This window comes from Macrobrachium nipponense, chromosome 5 (assembly GCF_015104395.2).
Source record: "Macrobrachium nipponense isolate FS-2020 chromosome 5, ASM1510439v2, whole genome shotgun sequence".
In the NCBI taxonomy this organism is placed as follows: domain Eukaryota; kingdom Metazoa; phylum Arthropoda; class Malacostraca; order Decapoda; family Palaemonidae; genus Macrobrachium; species Macrobrachium nipponense.
In genome coordinates, this window is record NC_061107.1 from 78,482,088 (window position 1) to 78,506,135 (window position 24,048).

The window sequence follows — 24,048 nt, forward strand, 5'->3', positions numbered from 1 at the left end:
GCAGAAGACGGTAGGCCAACTGACACCCTAAAGGGGGCAAAGGCCCAGGCTACACACAACAATTCAAACATAAAATAATTGATGAGGAATTACTGGAAGAACTGCGAAAGGAGGAAAGGGGAACGCACCCAGCTAAGAACCCAGCCTAACCCTCCGAGATCGGTACAGATCCGGTCAGGTAGGCTAGCATGGCCTCCAAAGGACGTCATGAATCGGATGGATAGAACCTAACTAAACCCTCCAAAATCGAATCTTCCGATCTAGTCAGGTACGATAGGTCTAGGCCCTACAAACATGACACGAGAGGGACTCTGTCCTGGACCACTCTCCCAGCAAGCATAATAGCCTGGTCAGGAGGCAGTAAGGATGGGGCCGAAAGGGTGGAGGGTCATAAGACTGCCTGGCCTACCTTCCAAAACCTAGCCTGGGTCGGGTCAGGTAGGCCAGGGTAGGGCATCGCAAGGACTTCCAACCTCAACAAAAGAATATAAATATCTGAATAGTTTATCACAAAAGTGCATATAATCGAGTGCATTACTGAATAACATCGAAAAACAACCTAAAAGAATGCATGCATGAGTACTGCGAGAGAGAGAGAGGAATCACCCTCTCCACAAAAAACTGGTGACTGCTAAGCTAGCCTAGAAGCCAAAAACACACTACTCGCGCATACATATGAAAATAAAATCACACGTACGAAGGGAAACCAACACGCTCCTAAGGGGCTGAGGACAATAAGGGAGCCACAAAAGGCTAAAATAACGAAAGATAAACATGAAAGAAGAGGCCTCAGAGTACGTCAGGAGCGAGTTAGGCCCTACGACGTAAGGATAAAATTCGTAAAACCAATGCTTTAGATAACTACAGGAGCGAGAATAATGAAAGGGCATACAAAAACAGTAGTCTAAACAGTGAAATGCAAACGGTGAGGCAAAAATCATCATAATATAACAATGAGAAAAAACGCACGCCGCGAATGATGCACCCAAAATGGCGGATATAAAAGGAGCGTCACCCCGCTTCGTGAGGACAAAGGGACCAAATAAGGGCTAAAAAAGGGATGCATCGTGCCCTCACGAGGTACGAAAACAAAAAATGGAATAATCAACTTAGATGAAGAAGCTTGGGACTCTGGGGCAGACATGCTTCGCCAAAAAACACTCGAAGAGGACAGCGAAAAAAGCGCGTGCGGACACTGAATGTGCTAATACAGGAATGTAGCCTTCGGGCAGGAGTTGTAGTAGTAGCGAGTGGAAGGTATACGTAATGTCGTTTGTAACACACCTACCTTGAGATGGTTTTGAAGAGTATCTTCTAATTGGCAGAATTCTGTGGTATTGCTTCCCACTGCACTTTTTTGGTGAGAGAGATTAGTTTGTGTGCGGTTAGGTCCCATTGAATTCCCAACCATTGAAAGCGGGATCTGGAAACCCAGATATTCTAGGATTTCTATTATTTTTGCTGTTGCCTTGCGACATTCCTCGTTGTTGGTTGCCCAAATAATCAACTTAGATGAAGAAGCTTGGGACTCTGGGGCAGACATGCTTCGCCAAAAAACACTCGAAGAGGACAGCGAAAAAAGCGAGTGCGGACACAGAATGTGCTAATACAGGAATGTAGCCTTCGGGCAGGAGTTGTAGTAGTAGCGAGCGGAAGGTAGACGTAAGAAGGTCGTTGTAACGGCACCTACCTTGAGAGGGGTTTTGAGAGGAGTCTTCTAATTGGCAGAATATCTGTGGTAGTGGCTTCCACTCGCCCTTGTGTTTATACCGGGACCACCCTATTGCGGTGAGCGAGCTGAAGGTAGTAACTTCAGCATTCCATTTAGCTTTTTCTCTGGTATATTTAGCATCTTTTTATACCTAGAAATGTGTGCTACAGGGACATTTCACCGGCCGACACAGGTCGAACCCAGAAATAAACCATCTTGTCTGCCTTGCCATATTCTATCTTAATCATTTCTCACACACTTTTATCTTGCCTTTAATTCTGTATCAGATAGATACTAAAAACCTATAGTGTAAGATGTTTGTCACCTGACCTAAGATAATTTAGACCATGAGTGTGCGACCTCTTCAAATGAAGGGCCACAATTCATGAATCTCAAGTCATGGAAAGCCACACGTCAGGTTGTTAGTCTTGTATTTCTAACTTATGAAAATTATTATGTAGTTACAAAAAGGCTTTGCAGGACATGTGAATGTAATATATAACACAAAATTTAAACAATTTGCACACACATTAATTGTGACAGGTGAAGGCTGCTCTCTCTCTCTCTCTCTCTCTCTCTCTCTCTCTCTCTCTCTCTCTCTCTCTCTCTCTCTCTCTCTCTCTCTCTCTCTCCGAAACAAGATTTTAGGAATTTAAGTAATTTGGATTTAGTAAATTTTCAGCATGGCAGTTGGCCCCAAGGGCCCCATTGTATAATATGCATTTATTTTTGAAGGGTCAGGCCGCACTGAAAAGTATTGAGGGCTGGGGCATGGGCCTGATTTAGACAAACTATAGGTCACAGGAAGAGATAGGTGAATTTTCTTGTTCGGTCATAACCATATATTCACAGAAATTTATAAGTACATATTTTACAGGAGTTACGTTTGATCCTAAGACAGGTTATAACCACAAACTAAGGTGGTTTTGTCAAGCCCAAGGCCACAAAAAGAAGGCAATTCTTGGCCAGTCAGTAAATTTTAAATGCAAGTTTGTTACAGAGCTTTGCGAGAAAATTTATTGATGATAGAGAACATCAAAATATACAAAGTATTGAAGAATGTGGGGGTGGGGGGCAGTGTTAGAAAGATGGTTGGAAGTCCTGCACAATTTTTATTGACACTTTGGTCCTTAAGGTTTGTACTAATTCAATTTATTTTGACTTGAATGAACATTTTATTTTTGAACTTCAAAGCACATACATACTAATAATGTATGTACTGTATTTTATATTAACCTAGGAGTATTTTTATTACAGTACATATTAACTTTCAGCAACAAAGTTAAGCACCATTAATGGATAATAACTTTTGACTTTTACATTTAGGGGAAACTTTTTGAGACACGTATCATGTTATTCTCTCATAAATGTATTGCGCACACTGATGTGCAAAGAAACATCTTAAAGAAATATTCTTGGTATTTACCTTTCTGTATGTAAAGTGCTGAAATTTATCTAGTTATGGCCACAATCTATTTTGATTATTGAATGGTTTTAATACAGAGTTTTAGTACACTGCTATTATATATCTCCAGTATACAGTAAATGATATTTATTGTTATATTATGCAGAAATGATACGACTCTTGAAATTGGATTTTTTCTCTACTTTCAACTAATGTACCTTTATTTTGTATTTTTATCTGTTTCAGCAACAGAAGTAAGCACTTAAAATTAAAGATCAGTATCATGAACTAGGGTTGTGTTTATATCTAGTACTTTTTAAATAAATCACACTATAAAAAAAACTATGACAACTTAAAAGAATTTGAGTGTAACAATTCCTAAGCTGATGTTCTGATGTATAGTGTAACTATACATTTAGTATTTATAGTTGTGTGTGTGCCACTTTACAGTACAAATATAATACTGTATTTTCATATGTGGAAGCCCCTGTGCACAGTCATGCAAATATTTTAAATGTAGCACATTGTAGATTACCCAAACCTCATTATGCATTTTTATGTCTTCATAGTGCTTTGTTTTGTTGTTGTGTGTTGTTTCTTGTGGTGTGTTTCCTTTTTAGTGTTTTCTGTCAGCTGATGCTGCAATATGTAAATATTCAAAATTTATTTGATTAACACCATTGATTTTTCAGGAACAAATGCATTATTTCAGAAGTTCTTAATTGTATGTTTAGTAATTATAATATGCGGTGCAATAGAATGTTTAAAGTTATGTTTGTGTGTGATGTATAATTCAGTAGTTCTGTTTCAGCCTCTACATAGCATTTGAACTTTCCCATACCTTTCTTTCCTGTTCTGGAATTATTATTGGAAACCTTGCTGTCTTAACATAAAATTTTCCAGGATTGATACGTATTAGAAGTATATTTTTTATTCACTTATCACTTCTGTTCTTTGTAGTATTCAGGTGAAAGCATCCCAGTCTAGTTTGATCCATCACTTGATTTGAAGAGTTGATACTATGTGTTACTGTAACTACAATGAACTTTATGGAGCATTGTCATCACTGTTACTGTTGTTTTTTAGCAGTTTACCTAATACGTACAATGCATGTTGAGGTCATTCCTTTAAACCTTTTAACACTAATTTATGGATTTTACCAATACAGAATAATGTAGTGAGATGGCTACAGATACTAATTTTTCTACTTGTCTTTCCCATAGCTAATTTATTGTATTACAGAACAGTATGATATTCATTTGCCTAGGATACTGTGGTCCTCGGTTCAAAATCAATTTGTTTTTCTATATTAGTGTTATAAACTTTTAATTCCTTCATGTGGCAAAGTTGATTATATTGCTGAACAGAAAAACTTTGAATTTGTTTATTTTGTTAAGGACACAAGTAGGTTGTTTAATAGTTATGCTGGTAGCCTGTATTTTTTACCCATCATAATAGATACGTATACTATTAAACTGCCCTTTAGATTTTCATTTATGCTGTGCTTTGCCGAAAATAATACGTACACAATTTTTTTAATTGTGTTTAACATATGAAATGCGGTCAGAAGTAAGGGGAAAAGTCACATTAGTTTTTGCAGGTAATTTACTGAGTAAATGGTTCTTGCACTGTGTTGGGCCAGCAATTTGGATTTTTTACGTTGAGGATCCTAGAAAAGCCAGTAAACCAGAGGCGTATTTTCTGTGCCTTACCATTACTTTGCTTTTACTTTGTCTTCCCTTGCCCTATAGTACTGAAATACTATTATTATACATAAATTTTGTGTATGTTTGTATATATGTGTATATATAGGGCAGTTCCCGGTCATCTGCGGGATTTTCGTTCTCGGCGGGGTGCTGATAAGCAAAAACCGCCATTAACCAAAACTAGTGATTTATAGTGCTTATGGCACCAATAACCGGTTAATGGCGCCTCTGTTAGGTATGTTATTGCACCATAACTATTATTTAATTGGTGGGGAAGATTCAGAGTGGTATTGCCTAAATATAATTATGCCTTGCTTTTATAAAGATGTTTGATAAGCATAGGTAGATGACACTCGATTAGGATCTAAGGTAATATAACAGGATGAGGTAATTTTGCAGTGAGGAGTCATTGCACATGTAAATTCAGTACAAAGGAAAGAAGAATTGAAATACTAATAGTGTATTGTTGGGTAATGGAAAGAGAGCTTAGGTAAAGGTTGTTTGAGTGTAGTTGCAGAACAAGAAAGGATTATATTGGGGCATTCAGGGAGAAGAATAAGGATGTAATTGAGGAAGTGAGAAAAGGTGACAGCTGATGTCATTATTACAGTAAATGTTAGCAGGAACTTGGTGAGAAAAAATGAATTATACTGAGTTAAGTAAATATGTAAAAAGAAAAGTTCAGTGAGATTACTGAAGAAGATGCAGTTACGTAGTCTAATATATTTATGTTAGTCAAGGGATAATTGTATTGTAAAGAGCTTTTGAACATAAAGGGTGGAAGACTGTCAGGTCAGATCTGAATTATCCAAGTGTAGTGTGGCTAAATGTAATTTTTTTAATACCTGTGGCATTGAAAAGCGAAGAGTGGCAAGTCACTAGGGTTTATAAGCAATAGTAGTGTGACTGAGGGGCTGACTGAATGTGTAGGATATGCCTGGAGTAAGGAAAGGTTTCAATAAATGGACTAGATGAGCAATCAGTCCTGTATAAGATGAAGTTGATGTTTGTGATTGTAATAATTAAAGTCAACTTAGCATTTTTTAGCATACCTGTGAGAGGGTATGATAGAATTTTCCTTTGGAAAGTATGACATAGAGAGATGACTTAGAAAAAAGCCATTATGTGAAGGTGGATAGTGAAAGGAAAAAACTGCTTGTTGGGTACATAGACCTGGAGAAAGCTATGGCAGAATTTTTAAAGAAGTGATGTAGAGTGCAAAGTTTAGGAATTAGACTTCAGAGGGTGATAAAAGCCAAAGTATATCTTAGAATGTGTAGATGCATAAATGATTTTTAGGGTATGAAAATAAATTTCAGACAAGGATGAGTTAGCCTCCATACTCATTTTCTTGGGTGATGTGGTAAGAGAAGACTGGTACACAAGATGTAGGTACAAGTTTGTGAAATAGAAAAAAATTGAAAGTATAAAGTAAATTGGCTTGTGTTGTAAAATGATAGTACATACACTGTTATCCGGTGAAGGTAAAGCTGCAAGGACAATTTTTGTAAAAGCAGAGAGTTGAATATTGGTGATAGCAAAAGTAACATATAAAGAATTGTACCCCTAGAAGATGTGCCAATGAGTATGGTTATGGAGGATGAAAAAAATGGAATTATTTGATTCTGGTAGGCATATATAAGTACATACACACACAAACCTAACGGATTACTATAACATAGAGACAAGAGGAAGATTGAAGAGTAGATGAAACAGGAAAAGTAACAAAATGTCTGTAAAATTTTTTAAAGAGAACAAAGTCATAGGGCTCAAAGGCTTAAATTATGGAAATGGAAATATTAATTTGACTGACAGACTGGGGAAAATTTCAGAGATTCAATAGTGGTTTTGGTGGTTTGGTAAGATGAAGAGAATGTAGGACAGACTGAGAAAAGGAGTCTGTAGTTCAGAAGACTTTGTATGAAGGAGAAAATGGAATATTAGAAAGTATATTCACAGTTTTTAAAAAGGTAGAGAAATTAAAGGGCATCACCAGCCAGGAAATGAATGCGTGCTAAGTGAATGTGTACAGTATCAGGTTGTTTTGCAACTGATCAGCTGTCTGTGTAGGTGTATAAAGTGGCATATTTTGGGGAGTATTTCTACAAAGGGGTGTCATACATGATTCAGGAGTTAATATACATCCACCTATCTATACTGTATTTAGTATATATATGTGTCTTGCCACACTTGCACTTCCTTCAAACAACCACTTTCTTTTGTCTTTCCTTTTTTCCCAAGATTTTAGAATTTGTCACTATTTGATTTTTATCCACACAACCAAACCGCCTCAAAACAACACCTTGATCAAAAGAAAAACTGATGCTTAATGTGGCTATGAAACTTTCTCACACTACTACTTGAGGTGCTGATAGATAGATATTAATGTTACAGTACATACTATGTAAAACAGTTATTTTATCCTTAACACATTTTAGTTGTTAAACATATACTAGATCAGCATCAGAATTAGCTTGAGACACTAGACTCAGTTTATAAATGAAAGGCTTAGAATTTGCTCTTCTCATCAAGTCATTACAATTTGAATGTAATGAACCACCACTCTCCCTACAACATTATATTAAAATACGATTTGTCTTGGACAATCACTTTTCTAATCAGCCATGAGAAAGCTTACACCCTTATTTTAGAACATTTTTATACCAAAGTCTTTTACTCTTTATATACCAGAAGATCCAGTTTCGTTACAGAAATTTTCTAATGATTTTACAAATTATCCCTTGTGACCTATATCATATGCACATTCCATATGAAATTTGAATGAGTTACACCAATTTTCTTTTGTGTGTACTAACTTTTCCATTTACTCTGAAACTTGGCAGAAAACTTGATCCCTACTATCATCCTACTTTTAAATTTCTTCATCAAAAACCATACTACGTATACTCCTTTCCAGGAATATTACTAGAAGTATGTTATGCTCACTTATTTCACCTTGACCATCACATAGTGTGAGATGTTTTTCTACTTTTCAACTTGTAATTAACATACACAAGCATTCTCAGATTTTCATCATTCAGATCTGTCTCTATCACCTACAGTTACCAGCTCTTCAAGAAACTCAAAGGATTGCATTCTTTTCAGATAGAATTCCTCGTCTTCTCTTTTAATTCATTTCCACCCAACATGACTCATAAGAGTATGTACTTACAGAAATTTACCTCTTAAATTTTCAATGTTAGCCTACTTTTTTCTTTTATTTAACATTTTTTTATTCTCATCTTATAACCATATACATACATGCCCACTTACATGTGTGATTGTGTGTGTATGTACAAGGTAGAATTTTTCTATTTGAGTTCAATGTTAAGCATATGTAAGCTTGAAGAGAGCAGATTTTTAAAGTCAGTAAAGTGCATCTATAAGTTACTATATATAAACCAGGCAGTATATAATTACATTCTTAAAAATTATTCATTAAAGTACTGAGGCAGTAACCACATTTCAAGTTGAAACCTATACTTTGTAAATCACTTTATTTATGTTGTGCTGATGTCTATTCCACTTAGTCCTATATAAGTTGTTAGAGAGTGAAGATACATGCCTGAGCATTATATCTAGAAAGTGAAATGCAGTGTTTTTAGTACATTCTTTTCACCATTTTTCCTAGATCAGACTGAAATCAGAGGATTGATGTTAAAACCATTTTTAAGTACTACTATACTTTAAGTTTCTAAAGTTGAACCATTAGAAATAGCTCCTTAGGTTTAGGGTAAAACTTTGAATTGAAGACCACTGCAGTGATCTTTAGATATCTAGTAGTACACCCAAAGGAAGGGAACCACAACCTGAGATCACACTTTAATCTATGCATATAGTATTTATTTATGTAGTTTTTAAGTTATGTATTTCAATCAGGTTTTATAAAGTTTTAGAAGCCTAATCATATTTCAAGTTCATATTTAAATGCTGACATTCACAGATGTCATTGTCAAAAGTTCTTAGCTCCTAAATCCTTCAGCTTTGTCGGTGTGATAATGAACGCTGAATAACAGAAGGGGTGATAATCCTAGAACTGATTGGTAGATGTCAATAACAAGGGGATAGTGAATTGTGCATTCATATATGTAGTGCAAGGAAGTTTCTGTTCAAAACCTGTCAAGAATTATTTTACTAATGCAGTGGTAATAAATTCTCTTGCTGCATAAGTGTCAGTACAGTATTTTTGCATCCTCACATGAAAAACAGTCTTTTCTCTCAGCCAGTTTTAAAATGAGAAATTAATATCCTTAATATTATTTAATACACAAAGATCTCTCATTTTTCCTTTCAATACATTTATTCCAGTCAGATATGTTGTAATAAAGAAGTTTCCCCCTTTTTGAAGCTAAATCTCAACTGAAATTAGTTTTAATGTTGACTTTTTCTCAGTTTTAATGTACTTTAAGAAAAAATTATAAACCAATTTAGTAGAAATGACAATCTTATTAAGGCATATTAAATATCATGTGAAGAGCACAGTAGAGTAGTATATTGTATCATTTTTTGCGGTTAACTTTGGATCATAAGTTTAGAAAATTAATTGTATTTGTATAAACTTTGTGGTTTGAACGCCTTCTTTGAGTACTATGTGTAATGGAAATAGTGTAGTATGTATAGGTATTCTTTTCATTTTAGAATTTCTAAGTACGTACTGTACTATTAAAGGGTTTTCCTTATTACCATACACACCTTAGGGTGTCTATATAGTTTTATTAAATTAAGGGCCTAATCTAAGTAGTGAAGTCATAATGCTATTTGAAGCTCTGCTGGATAGCACTTTTCAGCCATATTGTTTTGCACTTGATGCAGTTTTAATCTTTTTATTTTTAGGCTGGTGCATTTAACTGAAGTAACAGGTCTCTTGAAATACTACAGTAAAAGTAGATAAAATCTAGGCTATGGCTGCCTTACCAATGCTTGCAATAAGCTTGTTATAATTGGACCGTAGTACAAGCTCACACTTGCCAGAGTAGGTTCAAGCTTTAACCCGAAAACTTTAATTGCAAGATGTTAGTTTATATACAATAGACTATACTTTATGTTTCTAGTATTTTATGGGGTGTTTCACATGTTGACAAGACTTTCTTCCATGCCATTCTAGTATTTTTTGAAGACTGAAACTGAACTCTTGTGTATTGGCTATTTTGTTTGAATATAGCTACAGCGGTACCTCGAGATACGAAATTAATCCGTTCCGAGGCAGCCTTCATATCATGAGTTTTTCGTATCTTGAACCGCATTTTACATGTAAAATGCCTAATCCGTTCCAAGCCCAACAAAAACACCCCAGTAAATTATATTTCCAGGCCTACAACACATGTTCTAGGGTTACGACGCCGATCTGACGGAAGAAATATGACTCCAAAAAGGCAAAACACTGTACATACTTGTGTAATATTCAACTGCATGTAATGTTCAACCCCATTTTTACTTCATATATTAGGACTTTAGCATATGTCCCTTAGCAATAAGCCTAGCCTATGTTAGCGTTTGCTACTGTAGCCTAGTCTATGATTCTGACATCTAAACCTAAGAAGCTAAAAGCTTAGAATATGCCAATAAAATGTATAAATAATCAGTATGTACTCATTTCAAATAATTATTAATTAATCATTAACTATAATACACAAACAAACAAACAAAAACCTTCCAATCGTTTGTTTACATTCAGCTCTTAAGAGTACCAAACGAACGCCAAGCTATCACTTTTCCTAGGACACAGTAAGCCATAAATTTTCATTAGTATCTCTCTTCAACTAATGAAACTGACAGCTATAATGAAACATATACATAACGTAATCTTAAAACGGAAGAAGAATTCTAAAAAATATGTATTTGTTGGCTTCGATGATAGCAGTCTGATTTATTTTTTTATTTTATGATATCTAATTCACAATTCTTTTTATTAAATGTATTGCATGTACTCATTTCAAATAATTATTAAGTAACCATTTACTATAATAAACAAACAAACAAAAAACTTCCAAACTTCTGTTTACATCCAGCACTTACGAGTATCGAACGATCGCCAAGCAATCACTTTTCCTAGTACACAGTGAGCCATAAATTTTCATTATCTCTCTTCAACTACTGAAACTACCTAACAGTATAATAACCATTCATTTCTATTCTTTATTCTATCTTTACCTAATTTTTTTTTATTAAATGTATTGCATGAATAAGTTTTTCAATTTACAGCATCCTTTTACCAATAGAATGCATAAATCAAAAGGGGTAGATGCTGATCAATAGCAGAGCAGGATCTTATGGGGTGACTAGCATCAGGAACCAATGTGAGAGCGGGAGGATGGTGGCGAGTTTACTCAGTTGGCGGTGCGCAAGTTTTAACATTCTTCTCGGTGGTCAGGGCGAATCTGGGGACTTTACAGCAACAACCTTTCGTAACTTGAGCAATTTTTGTTGCATTGCAGTGTTCTTTGATCTGGAAAAAGCGTTTGATACTACCTGGAGGGCAGGTATTTTAATGTAGCTGGTTGAATGGCGTATTGGTGGCAATATGTTTAATTTTGCCAAAGACTTCCTGTCTGACCGGTACCTTAAAGTTAGAAATGGGTCTACCTTCTCATCAGAGTATCTTCAGGAAGAAGGCATTCCACAGGGGAGTGTGCTTAGTCCAACCTTTTTTAATATTGCCATTAACGGTTTACTTGAACATCTCCCTGTTGGAGTAACTGGTCAAGCATTTGCGGATGATCTTGTTGTTTTGTGTAGTAGAGCTACTGCAGTTGAAGCTTGTACTAAAATTCAGATTGCAATTAATGCTGCTACTACCTGGGCTAATAGTAAAGGTTTCAAATTTTCTGCTGAGAAAACTAAAGCTATACGTTTTTGTAGAACACGTAGAAGGGAAGAGATTCCAACCTTATTTTTAGAAGGTTCTATTTTGTTGTATGAAAATGAAGTCAAATATTTAGGAATTATTTTTGACAAAAAATTGACTTTTGCTGAACATATAAATGAGACTGCAGTAAATGTTAAACAACGGTGCAATATTCTTAAAGTTGTTAGTAACCTGAATTTTGGAGCTGATCGTACTACTTTATTAAGAATTTATCAGGCCCTATGCTTAAGTAAGATTGATTATGGATCTCAGATTTATGGCTCGGCATGTAAGACCTTGTTAGGCAAGCTGGATGTAGTACACAATATGGCATTGCGTATTTGTACAGGTGCTTTTAAAACGTCTCATGTTGAGAGCCTTTATGTAGATTCTGGTTTTCCTCCCCTCTTCATTTGGAGGGAGGAACAGGGTCTCCGATATTTGTCACGAGCACTAACCTCTCAGTCTAATCCAAATTTTAAGTATATAAAACATCCTGTTGACAGAGCACCAACTAAACCTACATTGCCTAAGCCCCTTGAAGTTAGATTAAGCATCAGTGCGAGAGAGGTAGGCCTTATTCCTCCACTGGTTATGTAAACAACACTTTCTGAATTCCCTCCATGGTGTAGGCCTCCTTTAGATATTTGCTAAATTAGAGACAACAAAAAGATCAGTTCAAGTGTTCAGCTTAAAAGTAGCTTCTTGGCCCATGTTTCTGAGCATAGTAACTCGATTGCTGTATATACAGATGGGTCAAAATCAGTAAATGGAGTTGGATGTTCTGTCATCATCGGAGAGAGAACAATTAAAAAAAGCCTCTCTATTAACTTCTCAATTTTAAATGCTGAGATTTATGCTATTTTTAGTGTTTTAAAATTTATTTTTAGTACAGGTAGCACTGGGGACTCATATATTATTTATTGTGATTCCCAGAGTTCTCTATCTGCACTACATAAGTTGATGCCATCTAATCAACTCATTCAAGAGGTGCAGGATTGGCTGGTCCTCCTGCATTCTCGAAAACACATCAGTGTGAAGTTTTGTTGGGTTCCCTCGCATGTGGGAATTCGTGGTAATGAGCTGATACAGCCGCTAAGCAGGCAGCTTCCTCCCGGGCTTCCCACTCTGTGAGGGTTCCCTGTGAAGATTTTAAACTTTTTATTAAATCATTTTGTAGGACTAAGTGGCAGAATCACTGGTCCAACTTAAATAACAATTTAAAGCTGAAATCGATCAGACCTTCTGTTCATCCCTGGTCACCTTCTGTTGGGATGGATAGAAGATCTAGTATAGTTTTAACACGCCTGCGTATAGGGCATACATTTTTAACACAGGTATCTTTTTACTAGTGGGGCAGAGAGGCAGGTTCCTCAATGCTCCAATTGTAATGTTGGCATTACAGTGAGGCATATATTTGTTGACTGTCCTCTTTATTTTAATCTTAGATGTCGGTTTGGTTTCACCAACAAACCTTTGTCAGATATTTTAGGAGAGGGTGCTCCCACAGAGGAGATTTTTAAATTTCTTAAGGAAATCCATTTGTTTTATGATATTTAATTGAGTATTTTAATTTGAATTTGTTTTTAATCATTTGATTTAATTATATAAGTGTATCTTCTATTAGTAAATATATCCCGTTGATATATATGCGCTGAATGGCCTTTGGCTCCGGCGCGTGGCAAATGGCCACAAATTTTATAAATTCAATTCAATTCTATAACCCAGAACATATATTTTTTTTTATTATGAAAGACAAAGTTTGTTTATTATAAGTACAGTACATATATAGCATTGTTGTGATAAGGTGGAGAAAACATAATACCTGGCCATTAGTTTATGGGAGTTGATTTGCTGATGTGGCTTTTGTAAATATAAGGCAACATGAAATACATATGTACAAAGAAAACTCCTTGCTCAAAACATGGAGTTTATATTTATTTCAATCAGTTTACATTGCTTTAATAGTAAAAGGTTATTCGGTGAAGATAATTATGTTTTCTTTTACACAGAGTAAAACCATCTATAATGGTATGGAAGAGATAGGTTTTGTTTGACAGATGAGTTTTTCTACTATACATAACTTTAGAAGATACTGTAGATTGTATATCAGAGATTATAGAAAATGCTTTAAAAATAGGAAATACAAATATTACTGGTAACTCTTGTGTTTGATGTTGAATAATTGCAAAGGCTGTAGTTATACAAGATATGGGATATACCTGTCATATGAATGCCATTTTAGACATTCTATAGTTCTTCTCATGGCTGAGAAATATTATACGTATTAATAATTTTTTAACTAGATTAGGCGGTACTGGAAGTGGTTATTACCCCAAATATGAATCAGTTACGTTACATCATATTGCGCTGCACCAGATGACATGCGATTTTTAGTAGCATTTGTAGGCTGTTTGTTTTTTAAAATTGTTAATAGGTTTGATTAAGTAACATATGTGTACTATAGTTGCACTGAAGACCCAAGAAAGCGCTAGGTTTTAGTACTAATATCAGTCTTTATTCTTGTCCAAGCTACACTAGCATGTTAACTAAACAGATGATTTAAATGAATGAGAAATATTTCCTAATTTTTTGCTAACTGATTTGTGCAGTGTTTAGGGTAATATGATTTGGCACATTATTATAGAAAAAATTATTTTTTATTATTTGATTTAAAAAGTAATAACTGACATTTAGATATTTACCAAATATAAATTAAATATTTATAATTATGGTTTGAAATTCAACGCATACTGTCAAAATAGGTCCAATGCATCATTAATTTAGATTTAAGAATTATTTATAGTGCATTACAGTTACCATTAGCTTTTAAGTATAATAGATCTCTAAATTTCTAATGGCTCAATTAGAATTAATTAAATATAAGCCTTCTTATATACTAAATTATGCTTTGGGTTGTGGTTTTACTGACTTGTTGGGTTTCTGCGTGTGTGAGCAGGCTCGTCCCCCCTGCCTTCCCCAATGAATCCGGGCCAACCCAACTGGGAGCCTCTCTTCCCCCCTGGAGGCCCCCCGCGCTCGGCTAATGGTAATCATTGCTCAAGTGCACCCTAATAATGTAACCTACACTGCTTGTTTGTTGTTTGCAAGTTCTAAAACTGGCCATTGATATATACATTAAGCCCATTTGGATTTAGGCATTGAAATGTTTTATGTACAGTAATTATATTCATCAAAGTATTTTGATGAATAATCAAAGTTCAGTATACTGTATTGGTGTTGTTTGTAATGTATCTCATACACTTGTAACTGATGGCAGTATTTTAAATAAAAGATCAAGTGAACAATCTTAATTAAAGTACTGTATATCACAGATGAACGGACAAGCTGTTGGTTACCTTAATGTTGTTGTGTGCCGCACTGCATGCTGACCATTGTGTGCAGCAGCCATTAGCATATGCTTCTTGCCTACTCATAGAGTTAGCAGTTTTCCCAAAATCCAGATTTCTTAGGAAGGTTAAGTAACTATAAACTATGAGGGCCAAAAGTTGTCATTGATAATCATTTGACATTTGTTGGGGCTGGGTCTCGTTTCATTACCCATCCTTTCTTTTTCCTATTTTCTGCCTTGTTACATTTTGTCATTTCTTAAAATACCTTTGTAGTCACTTGAATAGAGTTAGTAATACCTGATAATTAATTCTTGAAACACTGCCGTATTAGATAAACTGGAAGACTGGGATGTCACAATAATGTTATGGGAAGCACCTTATAGACCTTTGTCTCTTTGTTATTGCACCTTTTCATTTTTGCCACAAAAGTGCTAACAAAACTGCATGGAGATTGATGCTCATTTTAGTCGCCCCTCACTTTGCCAGTGTGTAGTAGAGTATTGTAGTATGACATATTTATTAAGTATAGTTTTAAGTGGCTGTATTTTAAGTATTTCTGCTAAGAATAATGAATTTGAATGCTGAGTAGTTTAAGCAATACTCATAGGGTGAAATTTTGAATTTATTCTTCGTTGAATATTCAACTATAGCTTAGTAACCAGATTTTCATAGCATTTTTATCCTATCTATTCATTACCACATTTCTAGTCCACCCTTTTTTCTTCTACAATGAACACCTTTATCTAATGATGTAGACCCAGTGATTATGCAAACTCATTTCCAAGGATTTGTAACAGCAGCAGTTGTTTTATAATAAGCAAATGGCTGTCATGTCCTTGCTCAACAAACATTAGGAAGGGTTACTAATTATTAATGAACTCAAAATGTGATTGCACCTATGGGATTTTATGGCAGTGTTATTGTTTGGACAGAAAAATTTCTATTCTATGGTGAATATTATTGAGAATATTTTTCATGTTTTACTAAATATCATGGAATTGACAGGCACTAGGAAAGTGCAGTACATGTAGTTTTGCATAAAGGATGATTAACAGAAACCTAGTGTACTCAGTACGTATAGAACTCGTATCCTCAAGTAGAAAAAGGGTGCCAAAACATTGCTTGAAGAAGAAATAGAGGTGCTTGATTGATATTTTATATTCTGGTTTGGTATTATTTGGGTGAGGAAAAACAATTACCATTTTGTTGGCTTTTTCATTCATCTAATTGAAATGTTATTCCATATATATTTGAGCAATACTATACTTTTATGGGTGAAGTTGTGCAGTTGTAAAATAAGCATAACTTATGCCAAATATAATTTTTTGAGATCTGGATGTTACAGCGTATTTTAGTAAATAGTATTTGTATTTATCACTGTGAAGGTCATCCTTTTGGGTTTAGGTGTTATGGTATTTTGGTTTTAGTAGTCTAGGTCTAAAAAATGTTTTCAAGTGTAGTGCTACTTCAATATTTTTAATTAATATCACTTTTAACACAGTTCAGTTATGTTTATTTACAAATACAAATCATAGTTTTACATAAGCTCTATAGCCAAAGGTATTTTCACAAGAATGTGGTACTTGTATGTAATGAGAAATTGCAGTTAATAGAGAACTAGAGTTTTACCTAGTCTTGTGTGGATAGTGTGCATAAGGAGGGAGTGGTTTCTCTGGTGGAATATTTCATTAATAGTTATAAAGAATCTGTAAAAATAACATGTGCTTCATGCCTAGTCCTTGCTGTTGGGAACCCATCAAAGAGTACCTGTCCAAAAATGAAGCACATGTGTACTATTTATATTTATTTATATAGATAAATAAGGTAATCTTTCTATTTTATTCTTCATTTTTCTATGCTGTTTCTCCCATTACATCTGATCTTTCATTGATGGGCTTGCACTTAATTTTGTTTATTCTCAGAACAACTCTTGCTGTTTGGATGAGACAACTAAAGGAGGCAGTGTATAATATTGAGATATTTATACAAAATGTTTCCTGGTCTTTATGAATTAATATTCATACTGTTGGGTCTTATACCAAAGGTACTGATGACCTTTATGGTGATAGGAACTTTGTGTATTTATAAGCACAAAAGTATGGCTCACTTTTTTTTGCTCTTATTAGGCAAGTGTTCTACCTGGACTTACTGAAACAGCACATTCCATTACTTGATCATGATAATTGCAGTTACATTGCATTATTTGGATTCTTATGCAGGGCCCTTAATGGGTTTATGAAGTTGAAAATTAGAAGTTGAAAGAAAAAATTAGTATCTAATACTAAATGTCTCCCTTTTCTGGTTATTGAAACTGGTAGTGGTTTACTGTTCTAAAACTGGAATCATGAATAATGACTTCTCTAAAGCTGGAAAATAATTACAGTATGTAATCCCCTTTTTACTCACTTTTTAGATATTTTGGAGTGGGATGGAAAATACATTTCTAATAACCTCTGCTTAGCCAGGCAAGCTTCCTCAGTACTGCTTGCTGAGAGGGCTGAAAAAAGGGAAAGGGGTACATGCATCACCATGTATATTCTCTGAAACCATTTACAATTGAATAATACCATGTTGAGAGCATAACAACTACTGAACCTAGTATCAAATAAGGGATTTTGACAAAGGAAAAATCTATTTCTGGGCTCAACCTGTGTCGCCCAGTGAAATGTTCCTATAGCACTCATTTCTAGGTATAAATAAATGCTAAATATACCAGAGAATAAGCCATATGGAATGCCAGAGTTACTACCTCTGGCTCACTCACCCTCAAAGGGTGTCGGTATAGCATCAGGGGCGAGTGGAAGCCACTATCACAGATACTTCACCAAATAGATCTCTCCTCTCTCAAAATCCCCATCTGCAGAGGTGTCGTTACAAAGGCTACCTTCCGCTCGCTACTACTACTGTCTCTGCCAAGAATGCCATTCCTGAAATACGCACCCAAGCTTGGGCCAGCTAAATGGTGGGGGAATGAAAAAGAGAGGGCGACACAGGTCTTCCCCCAGAAATAGATTTTTCCTTTGTCAAAATCCCTTTTCTGGGCTCAACCTGTGTCGCCCAGTGAAATAGTAACAGAGAATTGGCCACACAAGCATGGAAATAGAATGTAAACAAAAAACTTTATATGAAAGGTAAAATAAAAATTTCTTATAATTATTGTTTAAATAATCCAAGTTAAGGATAGCAAAATACAATTGGTAAATAACATCTAATATTACCAAATCCCCATACCATCTCCAGGAAAAATACAACAGGTAATGAACATAAAAACAAACAAATTAATGAACTGTGTACAAGTACAGGAGTGGGTTGATAAGCAATCCAGTCCAGAACAAAAGGCAAAAAGGCAGGGATTACAAGCGAGGCAGGTAGGTAAGAGGGAGTACCAAAAGGTAATTAATAGCCCAAACAATGATATTAATAATATACAAATTTACAATTACATAACTAGGCTGTATCAGAGGAGACAATGTTCCCTGCAGACACTGCCGAATATTTAAGGGCCTCTAGAGACTTCAGATAGTGGCGTTTAAATACTGTCGGAGATTTCCAACCCGTATATTTTTTAAGATTATCGAAGTTCATATGATGAATATAATTAACTGAAGTAGCCACTGCTCGGATATCATGGATATGAGGAACTGAATCCGGATTGGCAATGTTTAATAAAATAAAGAATTTGTTGTCTGATGGCCTTCAAGGAAATGTTTCCACCATTCTCTCTAATAAAAAGAGGACCTGAAGACTTTTTAGAAGTTCTTCCCAGATAAGATTTTAATGTAATAATAGGACATAATGATGGGTCCTGTGGAAGAGGGACAATCTTCCACGGAGACCATCTGTTCTGTGGGTCTTCATTCTTTACTAAGAATTTCCGATCTGGAGAGAGCAGAACTTCTCCTGACGGGAGGAAATCAGTATGATTTGGTTCTCTAGAGAGAGCCGACAGTTCAGATATTCTAGCACCTGAGGCCAGACTCATTAAAAATAATGTTTTCCTGAGAAGGGTTATATATGAGCATGATTCATTATCAGTATCTAAAGCCAACCTGAGTACGTCATTTAAAAACCAGGAGACCGTGTGAGGACGCTCTACCAGTCTCAGACGAGCACATGCTCTAGGGATAGACGAGAAGTACGAATCTGTTAAATCAATATTAAAGCCTCAAGGCAGATTTAGTCATAGTATTTGTACTAGCAGCTAGGCCTTTTTCGAACAGAGTTTTCTAAAAAAATGAAATTGTCATATTCGTAGTCATCGTCTGAACATCTGATTCTTTTAGAAAGATGGCTAACTTCCTCACGACCGAATCATACTGCCAGAGTGTCGATTCTCTTTTGTCTGACTGCACGAACAGAGTGTTTAGCGGGTCAATATTAGCATCCTTTTGTGCCGCAAACTTCATGAAGTCCATAAAGTTAGGGCATTCATAATTCTTGAGGAAGCTGACACAGTCCGAGTTTGTACCACCTGAGTCAGCTTTGGGTTGGGAATCCATCTGGGACGGAGTTTCTTTGAAAGATCTGAGTTTGTGTAGAACTTTCATCAAGAGGTTTATTGGTGGAAATAGGTAAATCTTCTGCCAATTGTTCCAGTCTATGGACATCGCATCTGTGGCGTGAGCCAGAGGATCCAAATTGGGAGCCACATAACATGGAAGTTTCTGGTTGGACTCCGTGGTGAACAGGTCTACCTGAAGGCCCGGAATTTGTAGGCAAATCCCATTGAATGACTTTGCATCCAAGGACCACTCCGACTCCAGCGGAGTTGTTCTGGACAGTGAGTCCGCAATGACATTTTGTACTCCTGCCAGGTGAGTGGCTGACAGGTGCCAATGATGTTTCATTACCAACGAAAAGATTGCTATCATCACCTGATTTATGTGGCTCGACTTGGAGACTCCTCTGTTTATGCAGTAAACTATCACTGTACTGTCCAAGACTAGTCTGATATGAATATTCCTGGCCAGAGCTAGTCGTTTCAGGGTCAGGAAAATGGCCATTGCTTCTAGTACGTTGATATGGAACTGGCGGAATGCTGTCGACCATGTTCCTTGAACCTTCTTGTACTGAGAATAGCGCCCCCATCTGCTCAGAGAGGCGTCCGTGTGGACTACTAGAGATGGCGGGGGAAATTGTAGCGGCGCTGACTTGGAAAGACTCTTGACTCTCGTCCATGGACGAAGTCTTTTCCTTAGTATTGGCAGAATCAAGGAGATTTTGTCTCTGAGCCTGCTGTTGGCTCTTTTCCGCCATACCCGATTGATGTCCTTCAGTCTGGCTTTCAGCAGAACATCTGTTATCGAAGCAAACTGAAGTGAACCTAAGACTCTTTCTTGGGTACGACGAGAAGCCCATCTGTTCTTGAGGAATTGTCACGTAGCTTTCGCTATCTCTCTGCACTTGTTCGGCGGAAGAGGTAGTTTGTGTGCGGTTAGGTCCCATTGAATTCCCAACCATTGAAAGCGAATGAGACGGGACTTTTTCTTGTTTATCTGGAATCCCAGATACTCTAGAAATTTTATTACTTTGGCTGTTGCCCTGCGACATTCCTTGTCGTTGGTTGCCCAAATGAGCCAGTCGTCTAGGTAAGCTACCAGCATCACCCCCCTGAGCTCTTAGTTCCTGCACTACTGTCTCTCCTAGCTTGGTGAATATTCTGGGCGCTATATTGACCCCGAATGGCATGACTCTGAATGAGTAAGCCTGTTTTCCTAGTTTGAAGCCTAGGTAGGGAGAGAAGTTTCTTGCTATCGGGACGTGATAGTAAGTGTCTGTAAGATCGATAGAGGTGGTGACGACCCCATGGGGAAGTAATGTCTGCACCTGCAAGACGGTTAGCATGCGGAACTTGTCGCATTGAATGTATGAGTTGAGACGGGACAAGTCCAGAATCACTCTTCGTTTGTCCGAGTCCTTCTTTGGTCTACTGAACAAACGTCCTTGAAATTTCAGGTGACTGACTTTCTTTATTGCTTTCTTTTGAAGAAGGTCTTTGGCATAGTCTTGAAGGTCTGTCGTTGGAATTTGGTGGAAGCTGACTGGTGGAGGAGGCCCTTTTATCCATCTCCACCCCAGACCTTTTGATACGATACTGTGGGCCCACGTACTGAAGGTCCAATGGTCCCGGAAGATGTACAGTCTTCCGCCTACCTGGAGAGGCTCATTGACTGGATGAGGTCTTACTTCCTCTGCTCCTCTGAAACCTCTGCCTCTGGAGAGAGCTCTGGAACCAGCTCTGTGCCAGTAAGCTCCTCTTGCTCTGCTACCCCTTGCGTGCCTGTTATAGCCTTGAAACGCCCCTTGCGCTTCAAACGAAGCGTTGAAGGCCGGGGACATCACAAAAGTAGCCGAACTCGAGGACTGTTGAATTGGCTGACTCTGTAGCGGTACAAATTGTTGTTGTGGTCGTGCCTTAGAGGTCGAAGGTTGACCAAGCTGCGAGACGGGAACTGCTTGCACCACCGTCTGTGTCTGAGAGGCCTGGAAGGGCTGATACTTCCTGGCCCTCTTCCTACCCTTGGCTTGCGGTCCGGAGGTCTCAAACTTCCTTTTGGAGGAAAGGCCCCAGCGGACACGAAGGTTCTGGTTAGCCCTAGCCACCTCACTGATGACGCTGTTAACCACATCATCAGGAAAGAGGTTGGGTCCCCAGATCAATGCCTTGACCCTACATAAAAATATAACATCCTCAAACACTAGCAAAAGCCCAGCTACTAACTTGACATTTCTTTTACCTGCCATATAAGCTCAGCCATGAACAGTTGACAACAATTGAATTAAGCTCTCTTTCCATTATAATAATCCTAAATAAATTTCTACAACTCATTTTTTGTCCTATTTGCTTTAGGGTTGGCATTCAAACTTTCTCCAATGCCTGTATTGTTTATGATGCCATGCACTTGCAGAACTGCCACAACCAGCATCCTGCTTATGGCAAAATTTTTCTCATCAAGATGCAGTGCAAATTTTTTGTGGCTGTCTTTAGCTTGGCACCACAAACAGAAGCCCCTAAAGATACAGTGGAGCATCATGCATATTCACAAATGAGTTATATCCTTGACTACTTGATATTTATTGCTTGCCAATACTGTAGGACAAATTTTTACTGACACATTCCTTTCAAGGGAATGAGAACTTTGAACGGATCCTCAGCTTTCATATTAACTTGCTTATGCTTTAATCACAAACTAAATAAAACCTTGACAGCAGTAATTACCAATGCTGTAGATAATCAGGATTCTAATTTTTGATGTCTGTTAACATTAATAGAAATAAGCAGTCCCCGGTTTACAGCAGGTTCAATTCCTGGTGGCATGCCATAACCCAAAAAACACTGTAAACCGGATCATAATAATAATGGGAATGAATGGCACTTATGACGCCGTAAAATCAGGTTATCGATGCCGTAAGCCAAGCACCTTAAAAGTCGGAACGCCATAACCCGAGACCGCCATAACCTGGAGACTGCAGTATCCATTTTTGGCAAAAATGGCATAGTTTTTTTATGATGAACAGTTTTACTAGTTCACTAAAGCAAGCTCTTATAGATATGTAAATAGAATTCACAATGTACTTGCAAAATATCGAATTCTAGAAAACATTCTGAAATGGTTAGTAAAACCAAAGGAGCATGTTTTGTCTAATAAAAATGGTTCTTTAATTATTTCAATAAACTTATAAACAAATGAAAACAACAATTACATGAAAAACTAGGAAAACTAGTGTAAGCCATCTTCGCATATAATATGTTAGAACATCCACTTAACAAGTACTTATAGATAATGTTTATTCTAATACGTAAATGCATAATAGAAAATGGAGTATCTCAATGTAGAACTCTCAGTATCACACTTTCATCTTAGCAGTTAATGACACAACAAAATGGCTATTTAGTGGATTTAAAATGCTACAATCACTCTTGGTCGAGATGTCAATAGAGACATCCCCCCTGTGGCCTTCTCTCCCTCATCAGCCATGTGCAGAGGCATCATTAGGTGGTAAAAACCTTATAGCTACACACTTGGAGGTTATCCAGTTGCTCATAAGAGAGAGAAGCTTTTCTCACAAGACTACACAGGAAATAGGAGCGTACGTACTTCTAAAGATCCTCATTTGATGTGCACTGTAACCCATTAGAAAGCTTGCATTCTCATGTGATTGGTGTCAGAAGGGGTCTCTTTCTGGTGTAAGCATCTGTGAAGTGCAACACGGACACAATCTTCCCCATCTGCCTTTGTTGAGCCAAGTTCCTCTCAGTCTCTGCCCTTAAGCCAGGTCTTCAGACTGAGGAGCATGGATCTTTCTGCTTTAGTGGAGCTATCCATGTTCATGAGGAACCTTGAGTAGTCATCATCCTTGTTAGTTTGGGACTCCAGAGAAGGAGATTTCTGACACATTTTATTTGGAGTTACACCCCTATTGCTTTGTCATCCCCAAGCCAGACCAAACAGAAAGTTACAGGAGTCGGTGCTCCCTTCCTTATTACTGTGAATAGGAACATGACAATTTGAGGTGGGGATACAACTTTCTAGTCAGCTGAGAGACCACCTCCCACCTAAACAGTGAGTCTCATACATAAGAAGCATTGGTTTGTATTGCTGTCAGAACACAACAAATTTTTAAAAGTAATTTGTATTTTTCCTTGGAATACAGTCCAGAGCTTTGTAGTACAATCCAACCTTGACCAACCCACTTGGTCCATGAAGCTGAAGGGAAAGATGCTCAGTAATGGCAGGTGAGTGAGGGTTCTCTCCCACTCTCTTACTACCTTTTAACTAACTTGTTACCAAGTTTCAATGCCTGATTCCATCTGACTCTGAAGGATAATCCTTTGGTATGTGTACCTTGGAACAGTATCAGTTACTTTTAAAAATTGGCTGTATAATTATGTATGTATGTATTAAATTATGGAGTAATTTCATATTTATTTCTTTTATGGTTATAGACATCTTTAGCTATCTATGCAATTCAGAAGTATGAACTTGAATGATTGTATTTGGATTACTCTTGAGGGCCAATTCTACTGT

At 36.8% G+C, this 24,048-nt stretch overlaps 1 protein-coding gene across 9 annotated transcripts in view; it reads left to right on the forward strand.

Annotated features, from left to right (window-relative positions):
• Positions 1 to 24,048, forward strand: part of LOC135215440 (endophilin-A-like) — a 610,297-nt gene that overhangs the window by 575,476 nt on the left and 10,773 nt on the right. For 7 of the 9 annotated variants that reach the window (XM_064250095.1, XM_064250096.1, XM_064250098.1 and 4 more), the window contains one exon: positions 14,626 to 14,715. The exons of the other annotated variants lie outside the window; for them this stretch is intronic. In XM_064250095.1, the coding sequence (XP_064106165.1) occupies positions 14,626 to 14,715 (90 nt within the window). The remainder of the gene's footprint in view (positions 1 to 14,625; positions 14,716 to 24,048) is intronic. 9 annotated transcript variants of the gene reach the window in all.